Source organism: Mobula hypostoma, chromosome 4, assembly GCF_963921235.1.
Source record: "Mobula hypostoma chromosome 4, sMobHyp1.1, whole genome shotgun sequence".
Lineage (NCBI taxonomy): Eukaryota > Metazoa > Chordata > Chondrichthyes > Myliobatiformes > Myliobatidae > Mobula > Mobula hypostoma.
Window position 1 is genome coordinate 53358949 of NC_086100.1, and position 26435 is coordinate 53385383.

Here is a 26435-nt window from a genome sequence, read left to right on the forward strand (position 1 = left end):
AACTAATGACAGACTGAGACAACTATGAAGGAACAACCACATTGGTCAGTACAATCAAATAACGAAAGCAAATTCAGTGCTCAAATTACTCTCTCTGGGTAACACTGAGCTAACGGGAATACAATGTTTTGATTAAAAAGGAACTACCAGTGAATTAGAATGACCTGATAATACAGTTCCCTAATACCATGAATTGTATAATTGTATTGATACACTTTTCTGAACTGATAAAACAGAATATATTGCTTTAGCATTTTGTTCTATATTAATAATACATTTTGTTATCTCATCAACCAGTCAGTTTAACAGAGCAAACAATAATGCAGCAAAAGCAAACTATTTTCTTTTAATTGAAGTAAAAAGGAATTAATTACAGTATGGGAATATTATACACTTAAATAATAATCAGAAAACAACTTTAATTTGAGATACAGCAATTAAGATTGAAAAATATGAAAGAATTTACTGAAATAACTTGAGTATTTGTGCTACAAGTAATGGCAGCGTGCTCAGTTACAGCAGATTTTACGGGACCAACCAAAGGTGTTATTTTTTTTTAAAAAACATTTTTTTTTTCACGACAAGACACTGCTGGACATTAAGACATTAAGGCCCCCCACCCCCCCAGTGAGTTGTTTATTGGCAGAGAAACTAAAGAAACTATACTTGCTGCAGTTTATGCTGCTGCCTGCATCATAGAGATGTCAATGAGTCATTGCACAAAGGTGGTGCGAAGTGAAACATTGAGTGACCCCCCCCCCCCCAAGTTGCTTTACTTGTGATCGCAAGACCCTGTTGGACATTGTTAATGTGGAATGCTACGCTACAAGTCCGATTCACTGATTTATTGGTGGACGGTAGAGGAGCTGCATGGCCTCTGTTGCAGCCAGGACGAGGCCTCCAACAAGGTGTTAGCTGGTTAGAGCGGCCCCAGGAGAAAGGCGTTGGGAGTCTGTGTGTTCCACCAGAGTGCTGGGGACAGCGTGGCACGGCAGTGTTCGCTCAGCAGACGAGAAGCCATACTGTGTTTGGTTGCAGACTGCTGCAACATTCTCTCACGGTGGTGTCTGAAAAGAGGATGCTGTCCAAGTTGCATGCCATCTTGGTCAATGTCTCCCACCCACTACATAATGGACTGGTTGGGCACAGGAGTACATTCAGCCAGAGACTCATTCCACTGAGATGCAGCACAGAGCGTCATAGGAAGTCATTCCTGCCTGTGGCCATCAAACTTTACAACTCCTCCCTTGGAGGGTCAGACACCCTGAGCCAATAGGCTGGTCCTGGACTTATTTCCTGGCATAACTTACATATTACTATTTAACTATTGATGGTTTTATTACTATTTAATTATTTATGGTTTTATTACTATTTAATTATTTATGGTGCAACTGTAACGAAAACCAATTTCCCTCGGGATCAATAAAGTATGACTGTGACTATGACTATTCATGGACTCAAGATCTTGGGCCATATTTTTTGTGTGACAATTTTACTGATATCTTTTATGTGCTTCCCTTCTTATATGTGCTATATGTACCTTGTGCAGTGTATGACCTTGGACTCAGAGTAACACTGTTTCATTTGGCTGTATATACCAGTATTCATGCATGGTTCAATGACAATTAAACTGCAACTTGTACAAGGCTTTAAGACATGTCCCAATTATATAACAATTATAATTCCAAAATGAAAATATTAACAAACTTGGAGTACATTTAGCAAAGACCATGGCTTCCAGAATTGAGTTGCACAGTATATTAAATGATTTCTGACAGGATTTTACATTTTAAATTCGTGCAAACCAAAGAATCATCATAAAAGTTGTTCATTGCATACTCAGTAGAATTCAATATGCTTGCTCATAGCAAAAATGTAGCAATGACAACACTTTCTCAAAATAATATGTATTTGTCGAAAATGATTACAAATACAGTTTGCAGAATATTGCTACAAGGAAGGCACTTGATTCAGATTCCACATAAAAAATTAAGCTACATTATTGACTTGGTTTGAAGAATGCTTGGGTGATCAGACGTCCAAGCATAGTGATTATATAGGTATGCATTCAAATTGCAAAGATAAATTACGTAAACTAGATTAATATTCTATGTACAAGAGAGTTAATCCAGAGATATGAATAACTATTTTAGCATTTTGAAGGGAATCAATTACAGTACTGTCAATATGCCAAAATTTAAACATCCCAACTTAGTCACACGTCGAGAAAACTTTGAGCCTCTTTCATCTTCTCCCTGGCTCTCACTAGGAGGACATTAAAGGGGGTCTGAAAATTGACGCAATGGAAATAAAAAAAAAATCTGATATTACCTTCAACAGTCTACCTATGCATAACAGTATTTCAGGGAGACTTCATGACGTTACAGCCTTCACAGTAAAGAACTCTTCATATTTTGTATCATTAACATACTAAAAGAGAAATGTTTTGAACAAAAACAAGGTTCAAATCCCAGCATCAATGAGATGCTAGGACCTGCAGTAACAGAATCATATTCTACTGATAGCTGTAAACCTCACGCCCCATCATAACTCTCACTCTATTTCTACCATTATGCTAAGAGACCAAACCTGTTCAACCAGAATGCAGCAGGAAAATGCCAGAATCAGATATCAAGCGTTCCTAAAAAATGATGGACCAACCTGGTGAAACAACCAATACATGGTCACAGGGGAAGCAATAAACATTCGAAGCTGAGCAATCCCACAAGAAACCGAAGTTCTCTGATCCTACCGCTTCTAGTTATGAACAATAATTAATACAAGGACATGACCCCAGAAATATCAGCTCCTTTAGTCATGACAGAACTCAAAATGCTAGTCCAACAGACAATCTTCTTTTGGCAAAAGTCCACTTTAGAGTTCCCACCATCAGAGGCCAATATTCTGTCATTTTGACTCCCTCCATCAGATATCTAGAAATGTCAGAGCATACTTTTCAGTTTCTGCTTGATCTGAATATTTCCAACTTTTTTTGTTTTCTTTAAACCTGCTTCGATGCTTTTTGTGGCCTGACAGGACAACAGAACTCTTGATTTGGTTACAATTTTGGTCAAAACATTTACCCAAAAAACAAATTCCAAAGGTGAGGCAACAGTGATAGCCCCTTACTGTACATCATGGCAGCACCATGTTATAACAAGATGCACCATTAAAAATGAAGTCATCAGGATTAAATAGCAAACACAAAGAGCCAATTTGCACCAAGGAAGTATTTAGCCTCAGAGTGGAATATGGAGGTTGGGAGAAAGTCATCAATTTAACTGGAGCAACCACAAAGTTCTATAAGAGAAAATAGGCAGCTGAGTATATCTGGCAAGTTACTCAACTTGATATCCCAAAGCCTTTCCACTATCCACAAGACAATCACCAATTGCCAAAGTAATAGCTCTAAAAGCATTTAAAGAACTCTACAATTTGCTTCATTAGCACTTCATCCTTAGCATTAAATATTAACTTTACTACCAAATAATCGTGGCCACAATACATACCATCAAGATACACTGACAACTCTTCAGTTTCCCCCCCACCCACACCCCCCAAAAGAACCTCTGAATACACAGCTAGAGACTGAAAGCAGCTACCAGACATTGCCACACTTCAAATAACTTATTAACCTGACTTGAAAATATGTTACTTTTCCTTAGATGTCACTGGGTCAATATTCCAAAATTCCTGGCTAAGTAGAACTTTAGAGCACCTTCACTACACCTACTGAACTTGTATGACTGTAGTTTCAGCAGCAACTCAAGTATATCAAATAAACAGGGTGCTTCATGAGACCATCATGCAAGGCCCAAGATAACTTCCAACACTAACATACTAAGCTTCTTTTCAATTTGGAATTGATTTTACATCCCTGCGGGGGGAAAAGAAATTAATGTCACAATCTAGAATTTCATTCCCCTTTCATAAACCTAAAGTCACAACACATAGCGGTAAAAAACTTCGTGATTACAGTGCTCCTCCCCCACCCAGAAGTTTTCATGTTTTGTTGTTTTACAATATTGAATCACAGTGGATTTAGTTTGCCTTTTTTGACACTGATCATCAGGAAAAGACATGTCAAAGTGAAAGCAAATTTTCAACAAATTGGTCTAAATTTATTACAATTATTAAACAAAATAATTGATTACATAATTACTCACCCCCTTCAAGTCAGTATTTAGTAAATACACCTTTGGCAGTAATTAGCCTCGAGTCTGTGTGGATAGGTCTCCCATCAACTTTGCACATCTGGACACTGCAATTTTTCCCCATTCTTCTTTACAAAACTGCTCAAACTGTCAGATTGCATAGGATCATGAGTGACCAGCCCTATTCGTCCAGCCACAAATTCACAATGAGAATGAAGTCTGGACTTCGACTTGGCCACTCCAGGACATTAACTTTGCTGTTTTTAAGCCATTGCTGTGTTGGTTTGGCTTTATGCTTGGGGTCATTGTCTTGCTGGAAAACATACCTTTTTCTAAGTCGCAGTTCTCTTGCAGACTGCATCAGGGTTTCCTCCAGGATTTCCCTGTATTTTGCTGCATTCATTTTACCCTCTACCTTCACAAGCCTTCTAGGGCTTGCTGCAGTGAAGCAACCACCACCATGCTCCATGTTTTATATGTTTTGTGGTGTTTGGCTTATAGCAAACATAGCGTTTTGCCTGATGGCCAAAAAGTTCAATTTTAGTTTCATCAGACCAAGTTTGCCAGCAGACTCCCATGTGCCTGCAGGCAAATTGAGCTAAGATTTTGGGTGAATTTTTTTTTCCACCAGTGGCTTTCTCTTTGCCACCCTCCCATAAAACTACACCTGGTGAAGCACAAGGCAATAGTTGTTGTATGCAGTCTCTCCCATCTCAGCCACTGAAGCTTGCAACTCCTTCAGAATTGTCATAGGTCTCTTGGTGGCCTCCCTCACTAGTCCCCTTCTTGCATGATCAGTCAGTTGAGGACAGCCTGCTCTTGGCAGATTTACAGCTCTGTCTTATTCTTACCATTTCTTGATGATTGACTTAACTGTACTACAAGGGATATTCAGTAACTTGAAAATGTTCTTGTACCATCTCCTGACCTGTGCTTTTCAATAACCTTTTTTTGTGGAGTTGCTTGGATTGTTCTTTTGTCTTCATAGTGTAGTTTTTGCTCGGATATTGACTTTACAGCAGTTGGACCTTCCAGATACAGGTGTATTTTTTGAATACAATCAATTGAAACACCTTGACTGTACACTGGTGATCTCCATTTAACTAATTATGTGACTTCTAAAATCAATTGGTTGCACCAGTGATGATCTGGTGTGTCATATTACAGGGAGTGGGGTTAATACTTATGCAATTTTGTGTTTTATATTTGTGATTAATTTAGATCACTTTGTAGAAATCTGTTTTCACTTTGACACAAGTCATTTTCTGTTGATCAGTGTTGAAAAAGTCAAATTAAATCCACTGTGATTCAATGTTGTAAAACAATAAGACATGAAATCTTTCAATGGGAGTGAATATTCTTTATAGGTATCATACCTCTTAACATGTTTGTATTCAACTTGATTTTTGTCCCACCATAACTTACCTAAAATTATTAAAACTGGTAGAAAGGAAAGCCAAAAGCAAATCAGAAACAACCAATAAAAAGATATATACTATGATTTTTAATTGATCTTAAAATGCAGCATCGCTTCCAAGTTACTTTTAAAATATTTAAGTTAAATTATCTTACTTTTGATGTTAGCGTAAGGATGCAGAACTTTAAGATAGCAGGCATCCTCATTATACAAATGAGAGACTTGTATGTTTCCTTGATTCCTTGCTGAGCAACCTGATGCATTGGCGTTTGTCCACCGTTTTCCTTTTTAAGAACCATAACCAACGTTGTTGTCACCAGGAAAACTATCCCCCAGAAAAATAGAAAATCTAAAAGTAGAAATTTAAAAACATGGAAGTGAAAAATCTAACTTTTTCATTGTAGATATTTGTAATGCCATAAAAGTATGATTATCTTGATAATCTAAATCTCAGCAAAAGGTCATGTAGCATTTCTTGTAAAGTAAGAATGAGCTTGTACACTATGTTAAAGACGTCTACTAAAGGCATTAATGTGAATTTCCACTGGACTGCCTCCATGCAAGTATACCCTTTCTTAAATAAGTGCATAATATGGATAAGTGACCATAGTAACAGCCTGTAGAATTGTAACAATACCTCTACTTTAAAACGCAAACCCCTGATCAATTATGGCCAATATGCCTTTGCCTTGTCAATCACTCACTGAATCTGCATGCTTTCTTTGTGATTCATGTGGAAGACCTAATCATTTTCCCACATTCAAGTGAAAACTGTATATTGAGATAATAGTCATGCCTTGATTCTTCCTATGGAAGTGCATAACCTTTCTACATTAAACAGCAGTTAAGTTCTTACACCACACTCATTCTATGTGTCCTGTTGCAGAGTGCAGATATCCTCATCATAACAAGTCTCTTATCTATTTTAATGTCATCAGCAAACTTTATACTCTGTCACTCCATGTCATGAAGCTAGATAGTAAACAATTGGGGACCAAGAAATAATCTATGTGGCATTCCACCAGTTACATCTTTCCAGTTTGAGAAAAGATCTAGTTATTCCAACTGTCTTCTATGTGGTAGATATTCAATCCACATTCACACACAGACATATACTTCACTCAACCATATTGTGAACCTTTTTCTGTGCTGCAAACTGGCACAATTCTGTGACAAGCTCAAATTCCAGATGAAAGTTAAAGCAGGGAGTGCATTGTGACAAAATAAAATTATGCCATTTTTAAAGTAGACCTCACATGATATTTTATTGAATTACACTAAATATCTGCAGACCAATTTCATAAATAGAGAAATACAAGGAGGTTATTTGGTTCTGCGAGGCTGTTCTGTCCTTCAATCATACCCCGCATGCCTCAACTGGTTACCAAAAATCTAGTGCAATAAACATCAGAACCATGCAGAGTTTTCAACTGAAACTTCACACCACCAGTCACTGGTTTTACCAAAAAATGTATTACCTGATTTAAAATTAACAAATGACGAGTAATCATTTCTGTTTACAAATGAGTATCCTGAGTTTTTAAACCAATTATTAATACATATTACAATTTCTAATTTCAACCTGAAAGTCTTGATTTGTAGATTCTCCAAAAGCAGAAATAGCTTCTTTCAACATAAATTGTCAATTCTGTTTAATGCCCCAAAATATTCAATTCAGCTATCCCTTAATTTTCTAAATATCTGGTAATGTAACTATAGTTTGCTTAATCACTCAAATTGAAATCTATTGGGTCCATTCTAATAAATTCACTCTGCACTCCATCTAAAAACAATAACATTCCTGAAATTGTTCACAATATGGTGCCAAATTTTTTTTGGAACTTTGCATGACACTTTAATGATCTATATTTCTGGATCCAAGATACCTTGAACATTGCTACTTTTAGCTCTAGGACATTTACAAAGATTTTTATCTTGGGATATAAGCAATTTGCCCACATTTCCTATATCAAACTCTATTTCACAATGTTTTACTTAATTGTATTATTTGTTAAATTCGGAAATAGAAAATGCTGTAAAAAAAATTCAGCAGGTTAGAATCAGAATCAGATTTGTTATCACCGGCATGTGTCGTGAAATTTGTTAACAGCATCAATGCAGAGAAAAAGCTTTTACTTGCCATAGATGCTGCCTGATTTTCTACTTCTATTTTATTTCGGTTTTCAAGCACCTTCAGCATTTCAGTTTATTTTCTTCAAATTTATTTATTCACAGACCCTAGGTATTATTTATTGTTTTAACTTCCCCTTGAACTGAGTAACTTGTGAGCAGTTAAAGTCAATTATGTTATTGAGTCTAATATCACGAATCAGCCAATAAGGGAAGGTTTGTCACACAAATCATAAACACAAGAGATTTTGTGATGCTGGAAATCCAGAGTAACGCACACATGATGAGGCCATTTCTTATGCTGGAGGAGCATCATCATTGGGGTAACCTCCAACCCGAAGGCATGAACATTGATTTCTGTAACTTTTGGAAATTTTCTCCTGCTCTTCTTCCATTCCCCATTCTGGATTCCCTCTTACCTCACCACATCACCTACCTATCACCTCCCTCTGGTGCCCCACCTCCTCCACCCCCCCCCCCATGGTCCACTCTCCTCTCCTATTAGATTTTGCCTTCTTCAGCCCTTTACCTTTTCCACCTATCACCTACCAGCTTCTCACTTCATTCCCCCCTCCCACCTGGTTTCACCTACCGCCTTCTAGCTTGTACTTCTTCCCCTCCCCCAATCTCCTTATCCTGGCTTCTTCCTCCACCCTTTCCAATCCTTAAGAAGGGTCTCGGCCCAAAATGTCAACAGTTTATTCCTTTCCATAGATGCTGCCTGACCTGCTGAGTTCCCCTAGCCTTTTGTGTGTGTGACACCAAGTTTGTCAGATATCCTTCCACATTAGTGAGGCAGGCAGACAGACATTTACTGTAATTCAGTGGGCTCAGGAAACCATTATTGATCCAACACAAGAAAATCTGCAGATGCTGGAAATCCAAGGCAACACACACACACGCACACACAGTGCTGGAGAAATTCAACAGGCCAGGCAGGATCTATGGAAAAGAGTAAACGGTCGACATTTTGGGACTGGAAAGGAGGAGAAGTCAGAGTAAGACGAGGGGGGAAGGGAGGGAGCAAAACAAGGTGGTAGGTGATAGGTGAAACCAGGAGAGGGGGAGGGGTGAAGTAAAGAGCTGAGAAGATTAGCGAAAGAGATAAGGGAAGAAGGGAGAACCTGATAAGAGAGAATGGAAGACCACGAAAGAAAGAAGGGGGAGGAGCACCAGAGGGAGGTGATAGGCAGGTGAGGAGATGAGGTGAGGGGGGAAAACAGGAATGGGGAATGGTGAAGGAGAGAAGTGGGGAATGACCATTACCAGAAGTTTGAGAAATGGGCATTCATGTCATCAGGTTGGAGGCTACCGAGACAGAATATAAGATGTTATTCCTCCAACCTGAGTGTTGCCTCAACCCAGCAGTAGAGGCGGCCGTGGACTCCCATGTTGGAACGGGAATGGGAAGTAGGATTGAAATGGGTGGTCACCTTATCTCTTTACATGCCCATCAACTCCTTCTTGTGCTTCTCCACATTCCCTTTCTTCTATGGTCTTCTGTTCTCCCCCATCAGGTTCCCCCTTCTCTTGCCCTTTATCCCTTTCAGAAATCAACTTTCTAGCTGCTTACTTCAACCCCCCCCCCACCCCGCCCCGGTTTCACCTATCACCCATAACCTTGTATTTCTTCCTCCCCTCTTCCCACCTTCTTACTCTGACTTCTCCTTCTCTTTTCCAGTCCTGATGAAGAGTCTCAGGCCAAAACATCAACTGTTTACTCTCTTCCATGGATGCTAGCTGGCCTGCTGAGCTCCTCCACCATTTTTGTGTGTTGCTAACCATTATTGATATTGTATTTTAATTCTAGATGTAGCTAATGTCTAGAATTTAGGTTCCCAGCTAAATTCCAGTAACAAACTGGGGTATCAGGCCTCTGATTAGTAAAAAGCATATTGTTCCCTCAAACCTTTACGGTACCATGTGCTTCCCTGTTTTCCCTATTGTGTGTCTTTCATGGTTCAGCCAACTTCTTCATTGGAGCATAAGAAATAGGGGAGGGAGTAGAGGCTACCTGGCCCATCAAGCCTGCTCTCCCATTCAATAAGATCACAGCTGATCTGTCAGTGGAGTCACCTGCACTTATCTGCCTTTTCCCCATACCTAATTCTCTATTCCCCTGTTATGCAAAAATATACCTAACTGTATCTCAAGTTGTATTTAATTAGAGTCTTGACTGCTTCCCTGGGCGGCGTATTCCACAGATCCACGACTCTCTGGGAAAAGCAGTTTCTCCTAATCCCTGTGTAAATCTATTCCCTCAAATTTTAGTTTTAGTCTCACCTACCAATGGAAACAAATTTTCTACCCCTATTTTACATATTTCTTCCATTATGTTATGTTTCTACAAGATCCTCTTTCATTCTTCTAAATTCCAGTGAGTATAGTCCCAGGCAATTCAATATCTCCTCACAGGTTAAGACACACATTTCCAGAATCAACCTCGTGAACCTCCTCTGCACTGCCTTCAAAGCCAGTATGTGCTTCCTCAAAGAAGGGGACTAGAACTGCATGCAGTACTCTAGGTGTGGCCACAATAGTACCTAGTACAATTGCAACATATCATCCTTGCTCTTAAATTCAATCTCTCTAGCAATGAAGGCCAACATTCCATTTGCTGCCTTGATAACCTGTTGCATCTGCACGCCAACCTTTTGCAATTCATGCACAAACATTCCCAAGTCCCCCTGCACAACAGCAGGCTGCAATCAATGTTCAAAGTAAAATTTTCACCATTTAAACAATCAGATCTTCTATTTTTCCTTCCAACATTGTACTCCCGCCAGAATCTTGCCCACTCACTGAACCTATCTCTATCTCTTTGCAGACTCTCCCCATCCTCTGCACAATTTGTTTTCCCACTCAATTTATTGTCATCAGCAAACTTTGATGTACAATACTTAGTCTCCTCTTCCAAATCTTTAAATGTATGTCGTGAACGGTTGTGGGTGCAACACCCATTCCTGCAGCACTCCACTCATGAACAGTTGTGGAGGAAACACCGATTCGCGCAGCACTCCACTCGTGACTGCCTGCCAATCAGAGAAACACCCACTTATACCTACACTCAGCTTTCCACTGCTTAATCAATCCTCTGTTCATGCTATTACACCAACTCCATGCATTCTTATCTTATGGATAAATCTTTCACGTGGCACCTTATCAAACACCAAAATCAAGTAAATAATTTAATTTCCACGATATTTAACTTTAGTTATTAGTCTTTTATGATAACCTTCATTAAGTGCCTTCCAGAAATCCTGATGGCGTTTTCTTGTTCACTACTTTAGATTTCTTTTCAAAACATTCTATCAGATATGTCAGGCATGACTTGTTCTTAGAAATCCAAGTTAAGATCATGATAACATTACTTGTCGCTGATAATATTATGTTTACAAAGTTATTAAAACTTGTATAATAGTACAATTGTTGTTAACCTATTGAATATGTAATTAAGTTATTGAATAATTAATTAAGTTATTAATATACAGAATCACAAGTGGACAAACCCAGTGGTTAAAGATGTGATTTTAATCAGAATCGGGGAAATGAAGCTAAGCCAGATATGGGTGGGGTGGACTTAATTCAATTTTCGTAACTTGTACTGAAAGTTACATGGCTGCAGGAAAAATGGAAAACTACAAATGATTTCACTCATACTCAGTTGAGGGTCAAGTATACAGTTGGTCCTGGCCCTTGAGTTGAGATGAGAGCTGAGAAGAGGAGCTCCGTTGGTATGGCTATTCAAGGAGCGCGGCTTGAAATTTAGTGAGGCTAAAGGTGGTGAAAATGTTTTTTCCATCAAATGAGACACTAACATTAGTAAAGCAGGAAATTACCTGTTTCCCTTCTTTCAAACTACAATATTTCAGCAAACCAACATCCTATCATTTCTTAAACTGCTGGAGGAACTCAGCAGGCCAGGCAGCATTTGGGTCTCGGCCTGAAAAGTCGACTGTACTCTTTTCCATAGATTCTGCTTGGCCTGCTGAGTTCCTCCAGCATTCTGTGTGTGTTGCTTGGATTTCCAGTATCTGCAGATTTTCTCTTGTTTGTGATCCTTTCATTTCTGTTGTGGTTCTGTAATAACTGCTGCCACCTAATGTTATGCATTCAGACTGCATTCAGATTTTGCCAATGAACATGGCAGGTCTTTCAATGTCATAGAAAGACAGGCCAATAATACCATCAATGACAAGAATGAAAGATAATGAAGTAAATACTTCTGTAAAACATACTTGGTTGAAGGCAATGATGACTTAAGTGTTTTATGGCATTTTGAATCATAACATTGCAATACTACTTTTAGTCTAAATGCCTCCAAAAGGTAAATATAACATTGATAAAAGATATAAATAATTTCATAAAATTCATAAAAGTTAAAAGTGAACAACAAATATTCAGCATTTTACCTGCGAGAGAAAGAATTCCAGTCGGTTGAGATACTATGCGTATATATTTGTTGCAGAATTCTGCTGATTCCAGTGCCAAAAAGAGTACGTTACCCAGAAAGTACCCTGCTGTTTGTCCAATGGAATTGCAAGTAGAAGCAAGTCCTACATTTTCTTTTGACAACATAGTTAATGCCCAGCCATCTACTGCTATATCTTGTGTAGCAGCCAGGAATCCAAACATAAAAAAAACAACTGTAAGCTTAACAATATTGGGGCTAGTATGCTCATCACTTTTCAGTAATTCATCCACTTCATACGACAGAAAAAGCATAAAAACCCCCAGAAAATATTGAGTTGGCACTAGCCAAGACTTTCTCCGCCCAAAGTTTGGAAGATACATAGCATCCACTAAAGGTGCCCACAGCAGTTTCAGACTGAATGGCCAAAATACGAAGCTGTAAATAGCTTGGTCTGAATAACTAACATTTTTGCTCTGCAGTATTAATGGAATGCTCCCAGCCAGACCAAGTGGAATTCCCTGCAAGATATAGAGGAATAAGAGCAGTAAAACGTTACTGAGATCTTTTTTAAGACCAGAGCTAGATAATCCATTGTCGTAATCTTTCAAAGGGCCCTTTTCATCCATTTCCAAACTAGTTTCGTAGCTAAGCACGTCATTTTGCATGTGCCAAGCTTCAAGTGGATTTTGAACACGTTGTCTACTGCGTTCTTTGGGTATATCTGAAGAAGACATGTCAGATCTAATATCAGAGCTCAGTTCTTCAATCAACTCGCCACGTTTGGAGCCTAAAAACAGTAGGACGAAAATGGGTGAAATTGGATTTATAACCTTTAAACAATAGTTGTCAGTAATGAAATCAAATTTTTACTTAATTATTTTCTTAGATCAGAACCATTTTACATTCATATGCAAAAACATCTTCCAATTTGCTTTTTGAAAGAGCTACCAAAATCACTCTTTTGCATCCTGCATGTGCAGCTGCGTCAGGAAAATACTTCAGTGTTCTGTGTATACAATTTAATTTTTCTACAATCCAAGTAATGGCTTCATTCAAATAAACAAAATTTTAGGCTATATTCTAATAATTTCTAAATTGAATTGCATGGAAAGCAAAGAATTATCAAACAAAAACATTTAAAACCATATTAAACCAATCTCCCACGTGAATAATTTTGAGCCCATGTTAACAAGAAAAAAAAAGATATTTATATAGTCACTCAGACCTTTCAAGAAAAGAGGTGAGGAAAATAGATATGCAAGTGTCTGGGTTTTGACCAATGCCATCTCTTTTCTCAAGTTTCTGAGTAACAAACAATCACAACTCCAATAAACAAAATGTTAAATCGTAATACTTAATCAAGCCATCATGAGCAAAATATTTCTATCTCCTATCCTTCCCAAGATATCACTGATTCTACGCATAGCCCTGCAGATCATGGAGCCGTGTGCCTATTCTTCAAGCATGCTTCAACGTTGAGTTTTATATTATTCTAAGTCTAAAGTGTCTGCCTATCAATAGAGAATGACCTGATGTAGAATCACTACTGGCTGCCTTGCAATTGCTTTGTACCATTTTGCTGGAGAACAGCTACTTCTCCAGCTGCAGGACCAGCATCTGGAGAGCTGAAGACAATGAAAAAAAAATCTAATGGCAAAGTATGCCAGACAAACTCTACAGCTGCAGAAACATGTCTGAAATCATACTGGAGAGTCAGCAAGCTGCAGTCACCTACAAAAATTAGCACATCCTGACAGTGGAATCAATATGGGTAAGAGCAAGTGAGTTGCTTCCTCCAAGGACATGGCAAAAATGGACCATCTAAAAATGCCCTGGGTTATTTCTTACATTTTGGCTCATTTGAAATATACTAAGGACAGAAGAAAAGTGAGGCTCATTATAGATCAGAGGGACAGTCTGCATGTGAAGGCAGAGAATATAGGTAACATTTTAAATGAAGTCTTCTGGTGTGTATTAAGGAGAAGAACATGGCTGAAGAATTCATGGAGACAACCTTGCAGAACAGGATATCACAAAAGGTGGGGTTTTCCAGCTCTTACTTCTTATATTATGTCCAACATGTTTTCCCATTGTATTTTTATGCAATAAAAACTCAAGAAGATATTAGCATCATATGCAGTACCAGAATTATAATGCAAGCTATTCAATGATTAAATTACTCTTTTGAAAGTCATACAATACCGTCATTACAAAAGTCTTTACATCACTTCAACATATGCCTATTAACTATTGCCATGGTTTCAGTAAGGTATATGTAATCAGAGCTAAAACTGTAATTTAGTTTTAAGTTTCAATCATTATGTGATTAAGAAATATAGCAACCAAAATGTTATGATTAAATCGCAGAAGCGGTAATTCCCAATTCAACGTAATTAATGCACAGGAAATATTTAGAAGTGCGTACTTTACAGTGAACCAGCAACTAGCAAAATAATCGTGACTAAGTAAAATATCGTAAATCAAGACTTTGCCGACTTGTTTATAACAACCTTTAAACGCAAAAATGTTAAAAATCGTTGTTTAACGCTCCTGATTCTGTCCCGAGTTTCATTCATAAACATTTGAAACACGGAAGAACCCCCACGTGATCCGGCCAGCCCTCCCCCGATTCCGATAGCGGGCCTCATTCAAGCATAGGACGCGTGGACTAAAACTAACAACATAAAAACAACCACCTCTTGGTAAAGGCCCAGCCGCCGATTTCCCGGTCCAGTGCCGCTCGTTCACCAAAAGCGAGGCCGACAAGCTTCAAGCCACCGAAGGCGCAGTGGCTGCCACCCTGCCGAGCGCCAGGACCCCCACTAAGGGCCGCCGAGTGAACATCGAACACACCACCAGCCTTCCCTGACACTACTCTCAGTTCCTTCCACCCGGCTTGGCTGGACCCGGCGAGCCCGCTTCTTCCCCTCCCACTCGAGTCGAGGCGCGGCGAGGCGTGGGGACGAGTGACGTGGCAGATCCAGACGGGTTAGACGCCGCACATCCACAGAGGCGACACACGCCATCCTCTCCGCGCCACTTGCCAGCGTGGTTTTGTCCAGTGGAATGGCCGTGCATGCCGGCTGCACTCTCCCGCCATCCTGCACTGTCCTGAATATTTCCATCGACCTCATCTGCACCATGCATGCCGTGTCGTCAAAGTTGCTTTTGTGTGAAGGACTTTTTGAGTTTGCTTTTTTTTCCTAGTTTCAAAACTGAACAACTGTCATTGTGATGTAAATTAACGTTCGAGGTTCACCCTACCCTCCCATTTGGAAGGAATCCTATTCATGGTGAGTCAGCGGTTTTAGAAATGTATATGTCATACCTCCAGGGCTGTAGTCTCTGGATTGCTGCCTGTGCCAGGTGCCAGTGAAGGTACGAACAGGACAGGGGCTCTTAACCTTTTTTATGCCATGGACCCCTTTGGCAGTTCAGTGAAGCCTGTGGACCCCCTTCTCAGAATAATGTATTCAAATACACAGAACAAAATACATGGGGTTACAAAAGTGACTAAGCCACAGGTACTGCTAAGACTACTGTGGTTTGTTATCCACATTCATAATTCAAGGAAATGCTAAATTTCGTGGACCCCTGGAGTAGGATAATTTGACAGATGTGGCTTAGGAATTGGTGCAGGGGACAGGATTTCTGATTTCTGGAGCATTGGGATCTCTTCAGGTGGAAGGTATGACCTGTATGAAAAGGACAGGTTACACCTGAACCTGAAGGGAACCAACAACCTGCAGGCAGGTTTGCTGGAGCAGTTCGGGAGGGTTTAAACTAATTTTGCGTGGGGGGCGGGGAAGAAGAGAACCAGAACAATAGGACTGTGGATGGGACAGTTGATATACAGGAAAGACAAATGATAGGGCAAAATTGATTCAGTGGGATGAGTTGAAGTGTAACATGAGGACAAAATCAAAAAGGATGATGAATACAGGACTGAAGGTGTTACATTTGAATGCAAACGGTATATGGAATAAGGTAGATGATGATCTTGTAGCCCAGTTAAAGAAGTTTCAAGAGTAAAAAAGATCCTGATGGAAGTTATATACAGGCCTCCAAATAGTAGCCAAGATGTGGGATACAAATTACAATGAGAGAAAGAAAAAAATATGAAAAGTGCAATGTTACTATAGTGATGGGGTATTTCAATATGTGGGTAGATTAGGAAAATCGACTTTGTGCTACATCCCAAGAGGTGGAATTTGCAGAATGCCTGTGAGATGGCTTTTTAGAGCAGCTTGTGGCTGAACACACTAGGGGAAAGGCAATTCTGGATTTGGTGTTGTGTAATGAACAAGACTTGATTAGGGAGCTTAAGTTAAAGGAACCCTTATGAGGCGGTGATCTTAACACGAGAGCATTCACTCTGCAGTTTGAGAGGGTGAGATAAAGTTAGATGTATCAGTATTACAGTGGAGTAAAAGGAATTATTGGAGTGTATGGGATGTCCAGGGAGGGGTTAGCACCTCTGGTGAAGAGAGTTGTTTCCATTCCAGGGTAGCTCACTCACCTTTGGTCCCCAATGGACACTCAGCTCTCACCTGTAGCTCCAAATAACTGCTTACATGTGAAAGTAGCCACACCCCAGTACATTGCTTTGACAGGCGGGCTAAACCAGGCACGGCCTCACACCCCAGTGTCCTACCGTGTAAAGTCAGCTCTGGCAGACTGGTTGGATGAGAGCGCTAGTGAAATGCAATGGCCAGGAAGGTGGTACTGTAATGCTCCATGAGAGTGAAGGGCATGACAAGGCACAGAAGATGTCATGGTCATCCAATGTAACCAAAGAAAACTCCAGTTTGTGACACTAGTTTGTACCACTGAACACGGACTTCTGACTTTGAGAGAATGGAACTGCCCCGGTGCAACTTTAAAAACTCTCCCATATAGGTTTCCTGTCATCGTTGGACACTGTGGGCAACCATCAAAGAGAATTACAGGAGGAAGAGAGAGGAGGTGTCCAAGGTCGACAAATCTGTTAGCATTCTTTGAAAGAATAACTGACAGGATAACAATGGAGAGTCATTAGTTGTTGTTTACTGGATTTTCAGAAGGCTTTTGACAAGGTGCCACACATGAGGCTGCTTAACAAGATAAGAACCCATGGTATTACAGGAAAGATACTGGCATGGATAGAAGATTGGTTGACATGCAAAAGGGAAAGAGTGGGAATAAATGGTTGGCTGCTATTTAAACTCAAGCCTAATTACGGGACAATTTACAATGACATCAGAATCGAGTTTAATATCATTGGCATGTGTCATGAAATATGTAGTTTTGTGATACATAATTTAAAAAGCTATGAATTACAAAGAGAAATCTATATACAGTGGATTCCAGTTCATTGGGACAAGTACATTTTGGCCCAATTAAGCGGCTGCCCCAATTAACCGAAGATTCATGGAAGCAGTTAAAAAAGTTATAAAAAGACGGAGTGAAAACAAATATTTAAATGAAATACATAATAAATTGGAACACTACCGATAGTACTATGGTGTTATCAAATTGTGTATTAGTTCCTCATAGTTATCAATGGAGGAATTCATCCATTATATGCAATGAACAAAATCCATGCAGACACCTCCTGCAGATAATGGACTGCTTTTGATGATATTGAAGATTGCATCCTCCAAATATTCATTTTCATTATAACATTCAAGATGATTGTCGATATCTTCAAATTCTTCACAAAGCCTAACTTGTTGAAGGAGTGAAATCGTTTCATTTTCACTCCCTGCCTTTTCTTGGCATCTCCGAGCCTGAATGCTTGAAACCACAGAGGATAAAGCAGCTCTGAATTGTCTTACTGCTTATTTCTCACCAGTTATCAGCGACAAAAATCACTGTGTTTTGAAAAAAACACATGCAACAGAAACTATTTTAAAACTGTTTGTTTCAAGCATGGTATAGTGTGTGCAAGTGCACGCTACTGACGTGAGTTAGAAACTGTTCGGTCACAGTCTACTGCCGCAATTAAGAGGCATGGTGTCTCAAATAAAGGGAATGCCAGCAATTTTCTTTATTAATTTTTGTTCTTTAAGAGTTGTCTCAAATAAGCGGCTGCCCCGAGTAACTGATCAAACAATTAACCGGAATCCACTGTATATAAATAAATAAAATTAGAAGAGCAAAAAAAAGAAAAACAAAGTAGTGAGATAGCATATTCGAGTTCATTTGTCCATTCAGAAATCTGATGGTTTTGGGGAAATAGTTGTTCCTAAAGTAGTGAGTGTGTTTCTTCAGGCTCCTGTAGCTCCTCCTTGATGGTAGCATTGAGAAGAGGGGCTGTCCTGGGTGATGGGGGTCCTTTAGAGGCATCCCCTTTTGAAAGTGTCCTTGATGCTGGTGATGCTAGTGCCCACGATGGAGCTAGCTAAGTTCACAACTTTCTGCAGCCTTTTCTGATCCTCTGCAGTGCCCCTCCCCAATACCAGACGGTGATGCACAGTGAACATGGTACTTCTGTAGAATTTGCAAGCGTCTTTGGTAACATATAAATTCTCCTCAAACTCCTAATGAAATCTAGCAACTGTCATGCTTTCTTTGTATTTGCATCAGTATGTTGGGCCCAGGATAGATCTTCAGAGATGTTGACACCCAGGGACTGGATACTGTTCACCCTTCCCATGGCTGATCCTTCGATGAGGATTGGTGTGTGTTCCCTCGACTTACCCTTCCACGATCAATTCCTTGGTCTTACTGACTTTGAGTACAAAGTTGTTGAGTTGACACCACTCAACTAGCTGATCTAGCTCACTTCTGTACGCCTCCTTGTCACCATCTGAAATTCTGCCGACAGTGATTTACAGATTGCGTTTGAACTGGCATCCACCACTTCTGCTTGGAGGTTGTAGTACTTTAGTATACAGAATTAACCATACTTCAAGTATTGACTGTTTTATCTCCATGCTTAATCATTCGGTTTCCTTCGTGTAAGTCTTTATGTCTTTGCAAAGTACAAAACCTTGGTTTACTCTGTCTTTATATTAACAGCTGTAGTGTTGTCGTGCAGTGTGTTGACACTCTGACTAAACACCAAGTTAAACCAGAGCCAATGAAGACAGAGTCGTAGTAAGGTTAACCATTTACTGTTCACTCTTCCACATTAACATCGTATGGTGAAAACTGTTGATAAAAAACTACAAACATATACAGCGTCTGTTTCATTCTGGAGACCACGCATGCTCTCTTCTTTTAGCGAGTGTCTCCAGCCGCCCCGAGTAGCGGGTGAGGGGATCGGGTCAAACTACCATCGGGCTCGAGCCGACCCCACGTTTGAAATTGAAAAGCCGGCAGGCGTGCCGCCCCAACCACCGCTTCCTTAACAGAAACCGTGTCAATATTTTTACTTCAAATACATTCTTATGAACTTACGGCATTGCTTCTATAATGTTTCTTTGTGGGTAGGAACGGAGCTCTTCACGATCAAGCTGCACGCATGGCACCCACCTTCACACCTTCTCCGAACCAGAGTTACACACAAGACGTGGCAAAGCCGGAGGTGACGTCATCGCATGCCGCGATATACTGTAGACAATGAATTTACCTTTGTTATACTGTAAATGAATTATAAACCTTTAACTTTAACTAGAAAATAGTTACAAATAAATCATTTAAAACGTAGACCCAACAAAGTCAAATAAATGTCTTAAGGGCAACACAACAGCTTTTGCTGCTCTTTAGATCTCTTCCCATATCTAATTCTAATCGTCTAACATCCATCTTTGAAAATCTAGCAGCTGTCATCATGGTACATTTTTGTGTTAATTCCCTCATTAATAATCATTGTTGCTTAAGATCCCATTCTCAGTAGATTCAAACAGATTCAGGTAATACCTTAAAACACAGGAACAGTATTAGGCCATTTGGCCATCAAGTCTGTTTTGCCATTCAATGTGGTATCCCTCTCAAATACTTTCACCTGTCTTCTCCCCCGACTATATGCAATGACTTGGCCACCACAGCTGTCTGTCAAAGTCCACAGGTCTACTTTTATAAAATCCCTTCCTAACTATGAGGATATGAGTACATCTCTTGCAGTGGCTTGGTGCCTCTCCTTCACACTATCATCTTTTCCCTATCATTGTACTCTCATGTTTAGCTTTCCAACATTTTTCAAATAGCAAAAAAATGCATATTGTGGAAATATTAAATAAAAACAAAAAAAAAAGCTTGAAATACTCACAAGCCGGGAAGCATCAGTAGAACGAGAAAATTAACCAATGTTTCAGATTTCACTTTCCAACAGAGTTGCGAAAATTTAAAAATCAAACTTATGCAGATTGCAGGGGAGGAGGAAATATGAAATGAACAGTAGGAATGGTGTGATAGGGTGGAAACAAATACTATCCTCTCTTATCAGATTCCTTCCTCTCCAGCCCTTCACCTTTCCTATCGACTTGGCTTCAGGTAAGACCATAAGGTATAGAAGCAGAACTTGGCCATTAGCCCATCAAGTCTGCTCTGCCGTTTCATCATGGCTGATCCAATTTTCCTCTCAGCCCCAATCTTCTGCCTTCTCTCCATTTCTCTTCATGCCCTGATCAACCAAAAATCTATCAACCTCTTCATTAAATATACATAAAACCTTGGTCTCCACAGCTGCCTGTGGCAAAGAATTCCACAGGTTCACTTCTCTCTAGCTAAAGAAATTCCTCCTCATCTCCATTCTAAAAGGATGCCGCTCTATTCTGAGGCTGTGTCCTTTGGTCTTAGACTCTCCTACCATAGAGTACATCTTCTCCACATCCACTCTGTCGAGGCCTTTCACCATTCGATAGCTTTCAATGAGGTCACCCCTCATTTTTCTGAATTCCATTGAATACAGGCCCAGAGCAATTAAACGCTCTTCACGTGACAAGCCATTCAATCCTGGAATCATTTTCATGAACCTCCTTTGAACTCTCTCCAGTTGCAGCACATCCGCTCTCAGGTAAAGGCCCCAAACTGCTTACAATACTCCAAGTGAGGCCTCACTAATGCTTTATAAAGTCTCAACATTACATCCTTGCTTTTATATTCTAGCCCTCTTGAAATGAATGCTAACATAGCATTTGCCTTCCTCACCACAGACTCGGCCTGTAAATTAACCTTTAGGGAACTCTGCACAAGGACTCCTTTGCAAAGTCCCTTTGCAGCTCAGGTTTTTGTATTTTCTCTCCATTTAGAAAATAGTTAATCTTTTCATTTCTTCTACCAAAGTACATGACCATATACTTCCTGGCACTGTATTCCATCTGCCATTCCTTTGCCCATTCTCCTAATCTATCTAAGTCTTTCTGTAGCCTCTCTACTTCCTCAAAACTACCTGCCTCTCCACCTATCTTCATATTGCCTGCAAACTTTGCCACAAAGCCATCAATTCCATCAGCCAATCATGAACATATAATGTAAAGAGAATCAGTCCCAACAGAGACCCCTGTGGAACACCACTAATCACTTGACAGCCAACCAGAAGAGGCTCCCTTTATTCCCAGTCTTTGTCTCCTGTCAATCAGCCACTGGTTTATCCATGCTAGAATCTTTCCTGTAATATCATGGGCTTGCTAGCACCTTGTCAAAGGCTTTATTTTCCAGTCCTGATAAAGAGCCTCGGCCTGAGACATCGACTGTTTATTCATTTCCATGGATACTGCCTGACCTGCTGAGTTCTGTCAGCATTTTGTGTGTGTTGCTCTGGATTTCCAGCAGCTGCAGAATTTATCGTGTTTAATCTTTGTCACTTCCTGTTTTATTCATATTTTATTTACACTTCTTCCAGACATCAATGACGATTAACAAATGTTCACTACTATCTCAAAATTTGCATCACCATTGTTGTGGTGTGGATGAAATTACCGGAGAGACAGAGTCGCTGGTAGATACAAAGCAGCTTCTTTATTCAACACAACAAGGTACAGCAGGCATCTTATGGACGGAGGCGCTTTGGGTAGAAAGGTCTGCTAGCCCAATGTGGGCTCGATATTTATTTGGTAAACAGAAAAGGCAATCGCTATTTACAAAGTTACAGACAATGCTTCCTTTTGTAGCTACATACAAAACATCACACCTTCTGACTTCATCCTCTCCTCCAGACGCCAGCATGTCTGGATTGGTACTCACAGCCTTTAGGAGTGCAAGTCAAATCCACAATACACTTAATTGGTATTGTACATGCTAACATAGAGGACAATTCATATTTATAGAGTATAGATAATACTGTCTTCAAAACTACCTATAAACTTCACACTTCCATCCGCAGTGTCTGGCTAGTATTCCGATATTCACAGCTTTCAGGAAATGCATTGTTGTGAACTCAATCCACAGTACTCTGTCAAACAGATGGCTGGTGGCCAGAGTTACTTAAGTGTAAATGGATCATCTACCCAAAAACTCACGCTAACAGTTCCTCCTCTTGGCCCTCCTGGATAAAAATTAAATTTGCACCAAGAAAGGCCAACCTAGGAGGATCTGCTCAAATAGGGCAGCAAAAACACCCTGCCTCGAAATTCCCCCCCCCCCAATTTTATGTACCTCGATATCTATCCTAGCATTCCCTAATCACTACCTACCAAATGTTAAGCAGAGAGGCTGTTCTAAGTCTTTAGAAATGCGGTTCCTTTCGTGTGCCTGTTGGCTCTTTCCCTGCAGGCTGACTGCACCTTAATCACATTCCTTTGTCTTCAGCCCTTTATCCTCTGGTCACTGAAACTCTCCTTCCTGGAGCACCCACAGGCCTCTCATTGATGTACAGGAAGGGGTTGGGGTGGCCTCTATGTAAATATCTGCAAGGACCTCTCCCCGGTGGCATCCCCTTCCGAACTGTCCGGTTGATCCCTGGCTCAACTACTGAAAAGGGCCCAGCTCCTTAGACTGGGGGTGACAGCTTTCAGATGCCGTGTGCAGTCTGAAATGCCATCAAAGTGGTGGAACTTGCTGTCTCCGCTTTAACTTAAAAATCCCTCCCCATCTATTTCCTGATAATTACTATGCTATAAAATTAATCATCTACCTTCGGCAACCAGCCCGCTGTACAGAGTACCATCATCATCACACTTTAGCAGGCTATTAATGGTTTTCCAACACGTTCTCAGTGTCTTTTGCTACGCTCTCAGAGTTTTCTGCCTTTGTGTTTCCTCCGGGTATGTTTTCATCAGCTGTGGTCAGGTCTGGCCTGGCCGGCTGGTGTTCCTCTCTTAGGTTCTCTGTAATTACAAGGTTACTGGGTACACTTGGTCCCCCTCTCTGTCTGTGGGAGCAACAAGAGGGTGAGTCGTATGCTTTAATCTGAGTCCAGTGTTTCCACTGGCTGCCTCGCCGAGTCTGTAAACAGACACACATATCATTGGTTAAGAGTACTGTCTGTGGTGCTATCCACCTGGGGGCAAAACCTGACCTTTCCGGCAGCACCCTCACCATGACTTGGTCGCCAGGCTGTGGAAGGACGATCTCCCTTCCCACTGGTGCTCTCTGATCAGCGATGTGCTGTTGTTGTTTCGCTTGGTCCTTCAACACTTTTAAGTTGGTTACAAAGTTCTTTTACTTATTGGGTCATTCTATCCCTGTAAGCCTCAGGCTCACCACAACCTGTAATTACCCCATAAGGGAGTCGCATTGCTCACCACATCAATAATTCGTAGGGGCTGAGACCCAATGTGCAGTTCGGGGTTGCACGCAATCTCATCAGGATTCCTGGTAATACATCAACCCATGTCTTTCCTGTCTCAGCTATAGCCTTGGCTAACGCATTCTTGATTGTTCGGTTCATCCTTTCTACCATCTCTGAACTCTGGAGGTGGTAGGGTACGTGGAACCGTTGTCGCATCCCTAGCAGTTGACACATTTCCTTCATCACTTTCCCCGTGAAATGTGCTCCCTGATCTGAATCCACCTGAACTGAGGGTTCCCCACCTTGGGAGGATTTCCTGAGCTAGGATCCATGCAGCGGTGCGGGCGGTGCAGTCCCTTGTTGGGAAAGCCTCCACCCACCGGGTGAAGTGATCCATGATTACTAGACAGTAGCTTCCCCCCCTGCTTTCTGGCAGGGGCCCTGTGAAGTCTATCTGGATGTTTTCCCAGGGTCCCCTCGGCCGAGGCTGATTTGCCAGCTGTAGCTTTCTGCCCTTACCAGGGTTATACTGGGCACAAATGATACAACGGTGGCAGAATTTCTCAACATCCCCGCCCATCCCTGGCCACCACCAGTCCTGCCGAAGGGTTGTGATCATGTTCTGCCTTCCATTACACATCGCCCCATGATATAACTTTAGTAGTATCTGTCTAATACAGAGTGGGGCCACCGTGACTCTTTCCTCCCCATGTGTCCAGCACCCATCTGATCTCTCCTTTGCTCCTTTTCTCCTCCATTTTTCCTTCTCTTCTGCCTCTACCTCTCCATATAATTTTACTAAGCTGGCTTCTGTCGTTTCCTTCTGCACACTTGCAATTTCAATTGCCTCTTGTTCCCCTGCTGCCTTATTCGCAGTAATGTCTGCCCTCGGAGGAACTGGGAAAACTTTATGTTCTGGAGTGGCCGTAGTCTCTCTGAGTATCCCCTGGTGTTTTTGTTCCTTCGCTATACCCTAAACAGTGGTCAGTGTGTCAGTTTGTATAGGGTCCTGCTTAGGGGGGTTTATACAGACCCTCCTCTATTTTAACTGGGTTTATTTCTACTCGACCACAATCTTGCTTGTGTGTAACCCACACTGCTGGGAACTGCTGACAAGGTAACCCATAGACACCATCCTGGCTCCAGTCTCTGACGATCGGGGCAGCTGCGACTATGCTAGGCAGGTTGTGTATTCTGTTGGTTGTGCGCGTTCGCTGCCCCTGACTCGTCCATATTATTTCTCCCTTTCCCAAATCTGTAACAGCTCCAGCTTCCCGTAGGATGTCTATTCCAAGGATCGTGCCCTCATTATTTGGACATACCCAGAAATACACTGGAAGCTGCACTCCCCCGATTTCTAGTATCTGCGATTCGCTTCTTTCTGCTTTTACTGTTTTCCCTCCTACACCCCTGATATAACTGGCCTGTCCGGTTGTTGGTAAGGGTAAGTCTGTTATCGATACCGATGCCCCTGTGTCCACTAACATATTGCATTGCCGTCCCCCTAACAATGCTGTTGTGTACATCCGCGGGTCACGAGCGCTGGCAGTGGATCCCGCTGCCACATCTTTTTCTGCCCTAAGAGGCTCTGTTACTAACTCTTTGATCTGACCGACAGTCAGGTGACTGGGTGTTTGCAGTGACTTTCGCCTGGGTTTTCCCCCTCCCTTTTGGACACTTTCTCCAGCCATGTCCTGATAGGCCACAGCTGTAGCATATCAACTCCTTCACTGTCTTATACCTGGTCCAGCGGTCCTTTGCTAGGTGCCCTAGCTGCCGGCAAGCAAAACAAACTCTCTGGGACATCACAGCAGCTGCGTCCACTATACCCGCCACGATTTCTCTTGACTTTTCTTTGGTCTATCTCAATGGCCCATGAAACTATTGCAGAGTAGTTGGACCCCACCGTTATGCCTAAATCTAAAATTTCCTGGTGGGCTGAGCTCAGGCCTTCTTTCAGCATTTTTAGGAAGACTGGGTAGTCCCTCCCTGGGTTATCCAACCCTGAATACTCCTCATATGCTCAATATTTATGTTCTGCATAATAGTTCCCTGAAGGTGGAATCTCGTGGATAGGGTGGTGAAGAAAGCTTTTGGTATGCTGGCCTTTATAAATCAGAGCATTGAGTATAGGAGTTGGGATGTAATGTTAAAATTGTACAAGGCATTGGTGAGGCCAAATTTGGAGTATGGTGTACAGTTCTGGTCACCAAATTATAGGAAAGATGCCAATAAAATAGAGAGAGTTCAGAGGAGATTTACTAGAATGTTGCCTGGGTTTCATCTCCAAAGTTACAGAGAAAGGTTGAACAAGTTAGGTCTTTATTCTTTGGAGCGTAGAACGTTGAGGGGGGACTTGATAGAGGTATTTAAAATTATGAGGGGGATAGATAGAGTTGATGTGGATTGGCTTTTTCCATTGAGAGTAAGGGAGATTCAAACAGGAGGACATGAGTTGAGAGTTAAGGGGAAAAAGTTTAGGGGTAACACGAGGGGGAACAACATTACTCAGAGAGTGGTAGTTGTGTGGAACGAGTTTCCAGTAGAAGTGGTAGAAGCAGGTTCAATTTTGTCATTTAAAAAAAAATTGGATAAGTATATGGACAGGAAAGGAATGGAGCGTTATGGGCTGAGTGCAGGTAGATGGGACTAGGTGAGAGTAAGCGTTCGGCAAGGACTAAAAGGGCCGAGATAGCCTGTTTCCATGCTGTAATTGTTATATGG

General features: G+C 41.1%; 2 protein-coding genes across 2 annotated transcripts in view; one reads left to right on the forward strand and one right to left on the reverse strand.

The window, feature by feature from the left end:
* The window catches only part of slc33a1 (solute carrier family 33 member 1), a 33663-nt gene extending 18600 nt beyond the window's left edge, over window positions 1-15063 (reverse strand). The window contains exons 1-3 of the mRNA XM_063045801.1: window positions 14812-15063; window positions 12114-12902; window positions 5727-5920 (exon numbers count right to left, since the gene is read on the reverse strand). Coding sequence (XP_062901871.1) covers window positions 5727-5920; window positions 12114-12849 — 930 coding nt within the window. The 5' untranslated portion in view covers window positions 12850-12902; window positions 14812-15063. The remainder of the gene's footprint in view (window positions 1-5726; window positions 5921-12113; window positions 12903-14811) is intronic.
* A 188-nt stretch (window positions 15064-15251) lies between these two features.
* The window catches only part of gmps (guanine monophosphate synthase), a 63544-nt gene continuing 52360 nt past the window's right edge, over window positions 15252-26435 (forward strand). Inside the window, exon 1 of the mRNA XM_063045800.1 lies at window positions 15252-15408. Within this exon, the coding sequence (XP_062901870.1) occupies window positions 15406-15408 (3 nt within the window). The 5' untranslated portion in view covers window positions 15252-15405. The remainder of the gene's footprint in view (window positions 15409-26435) is intronic.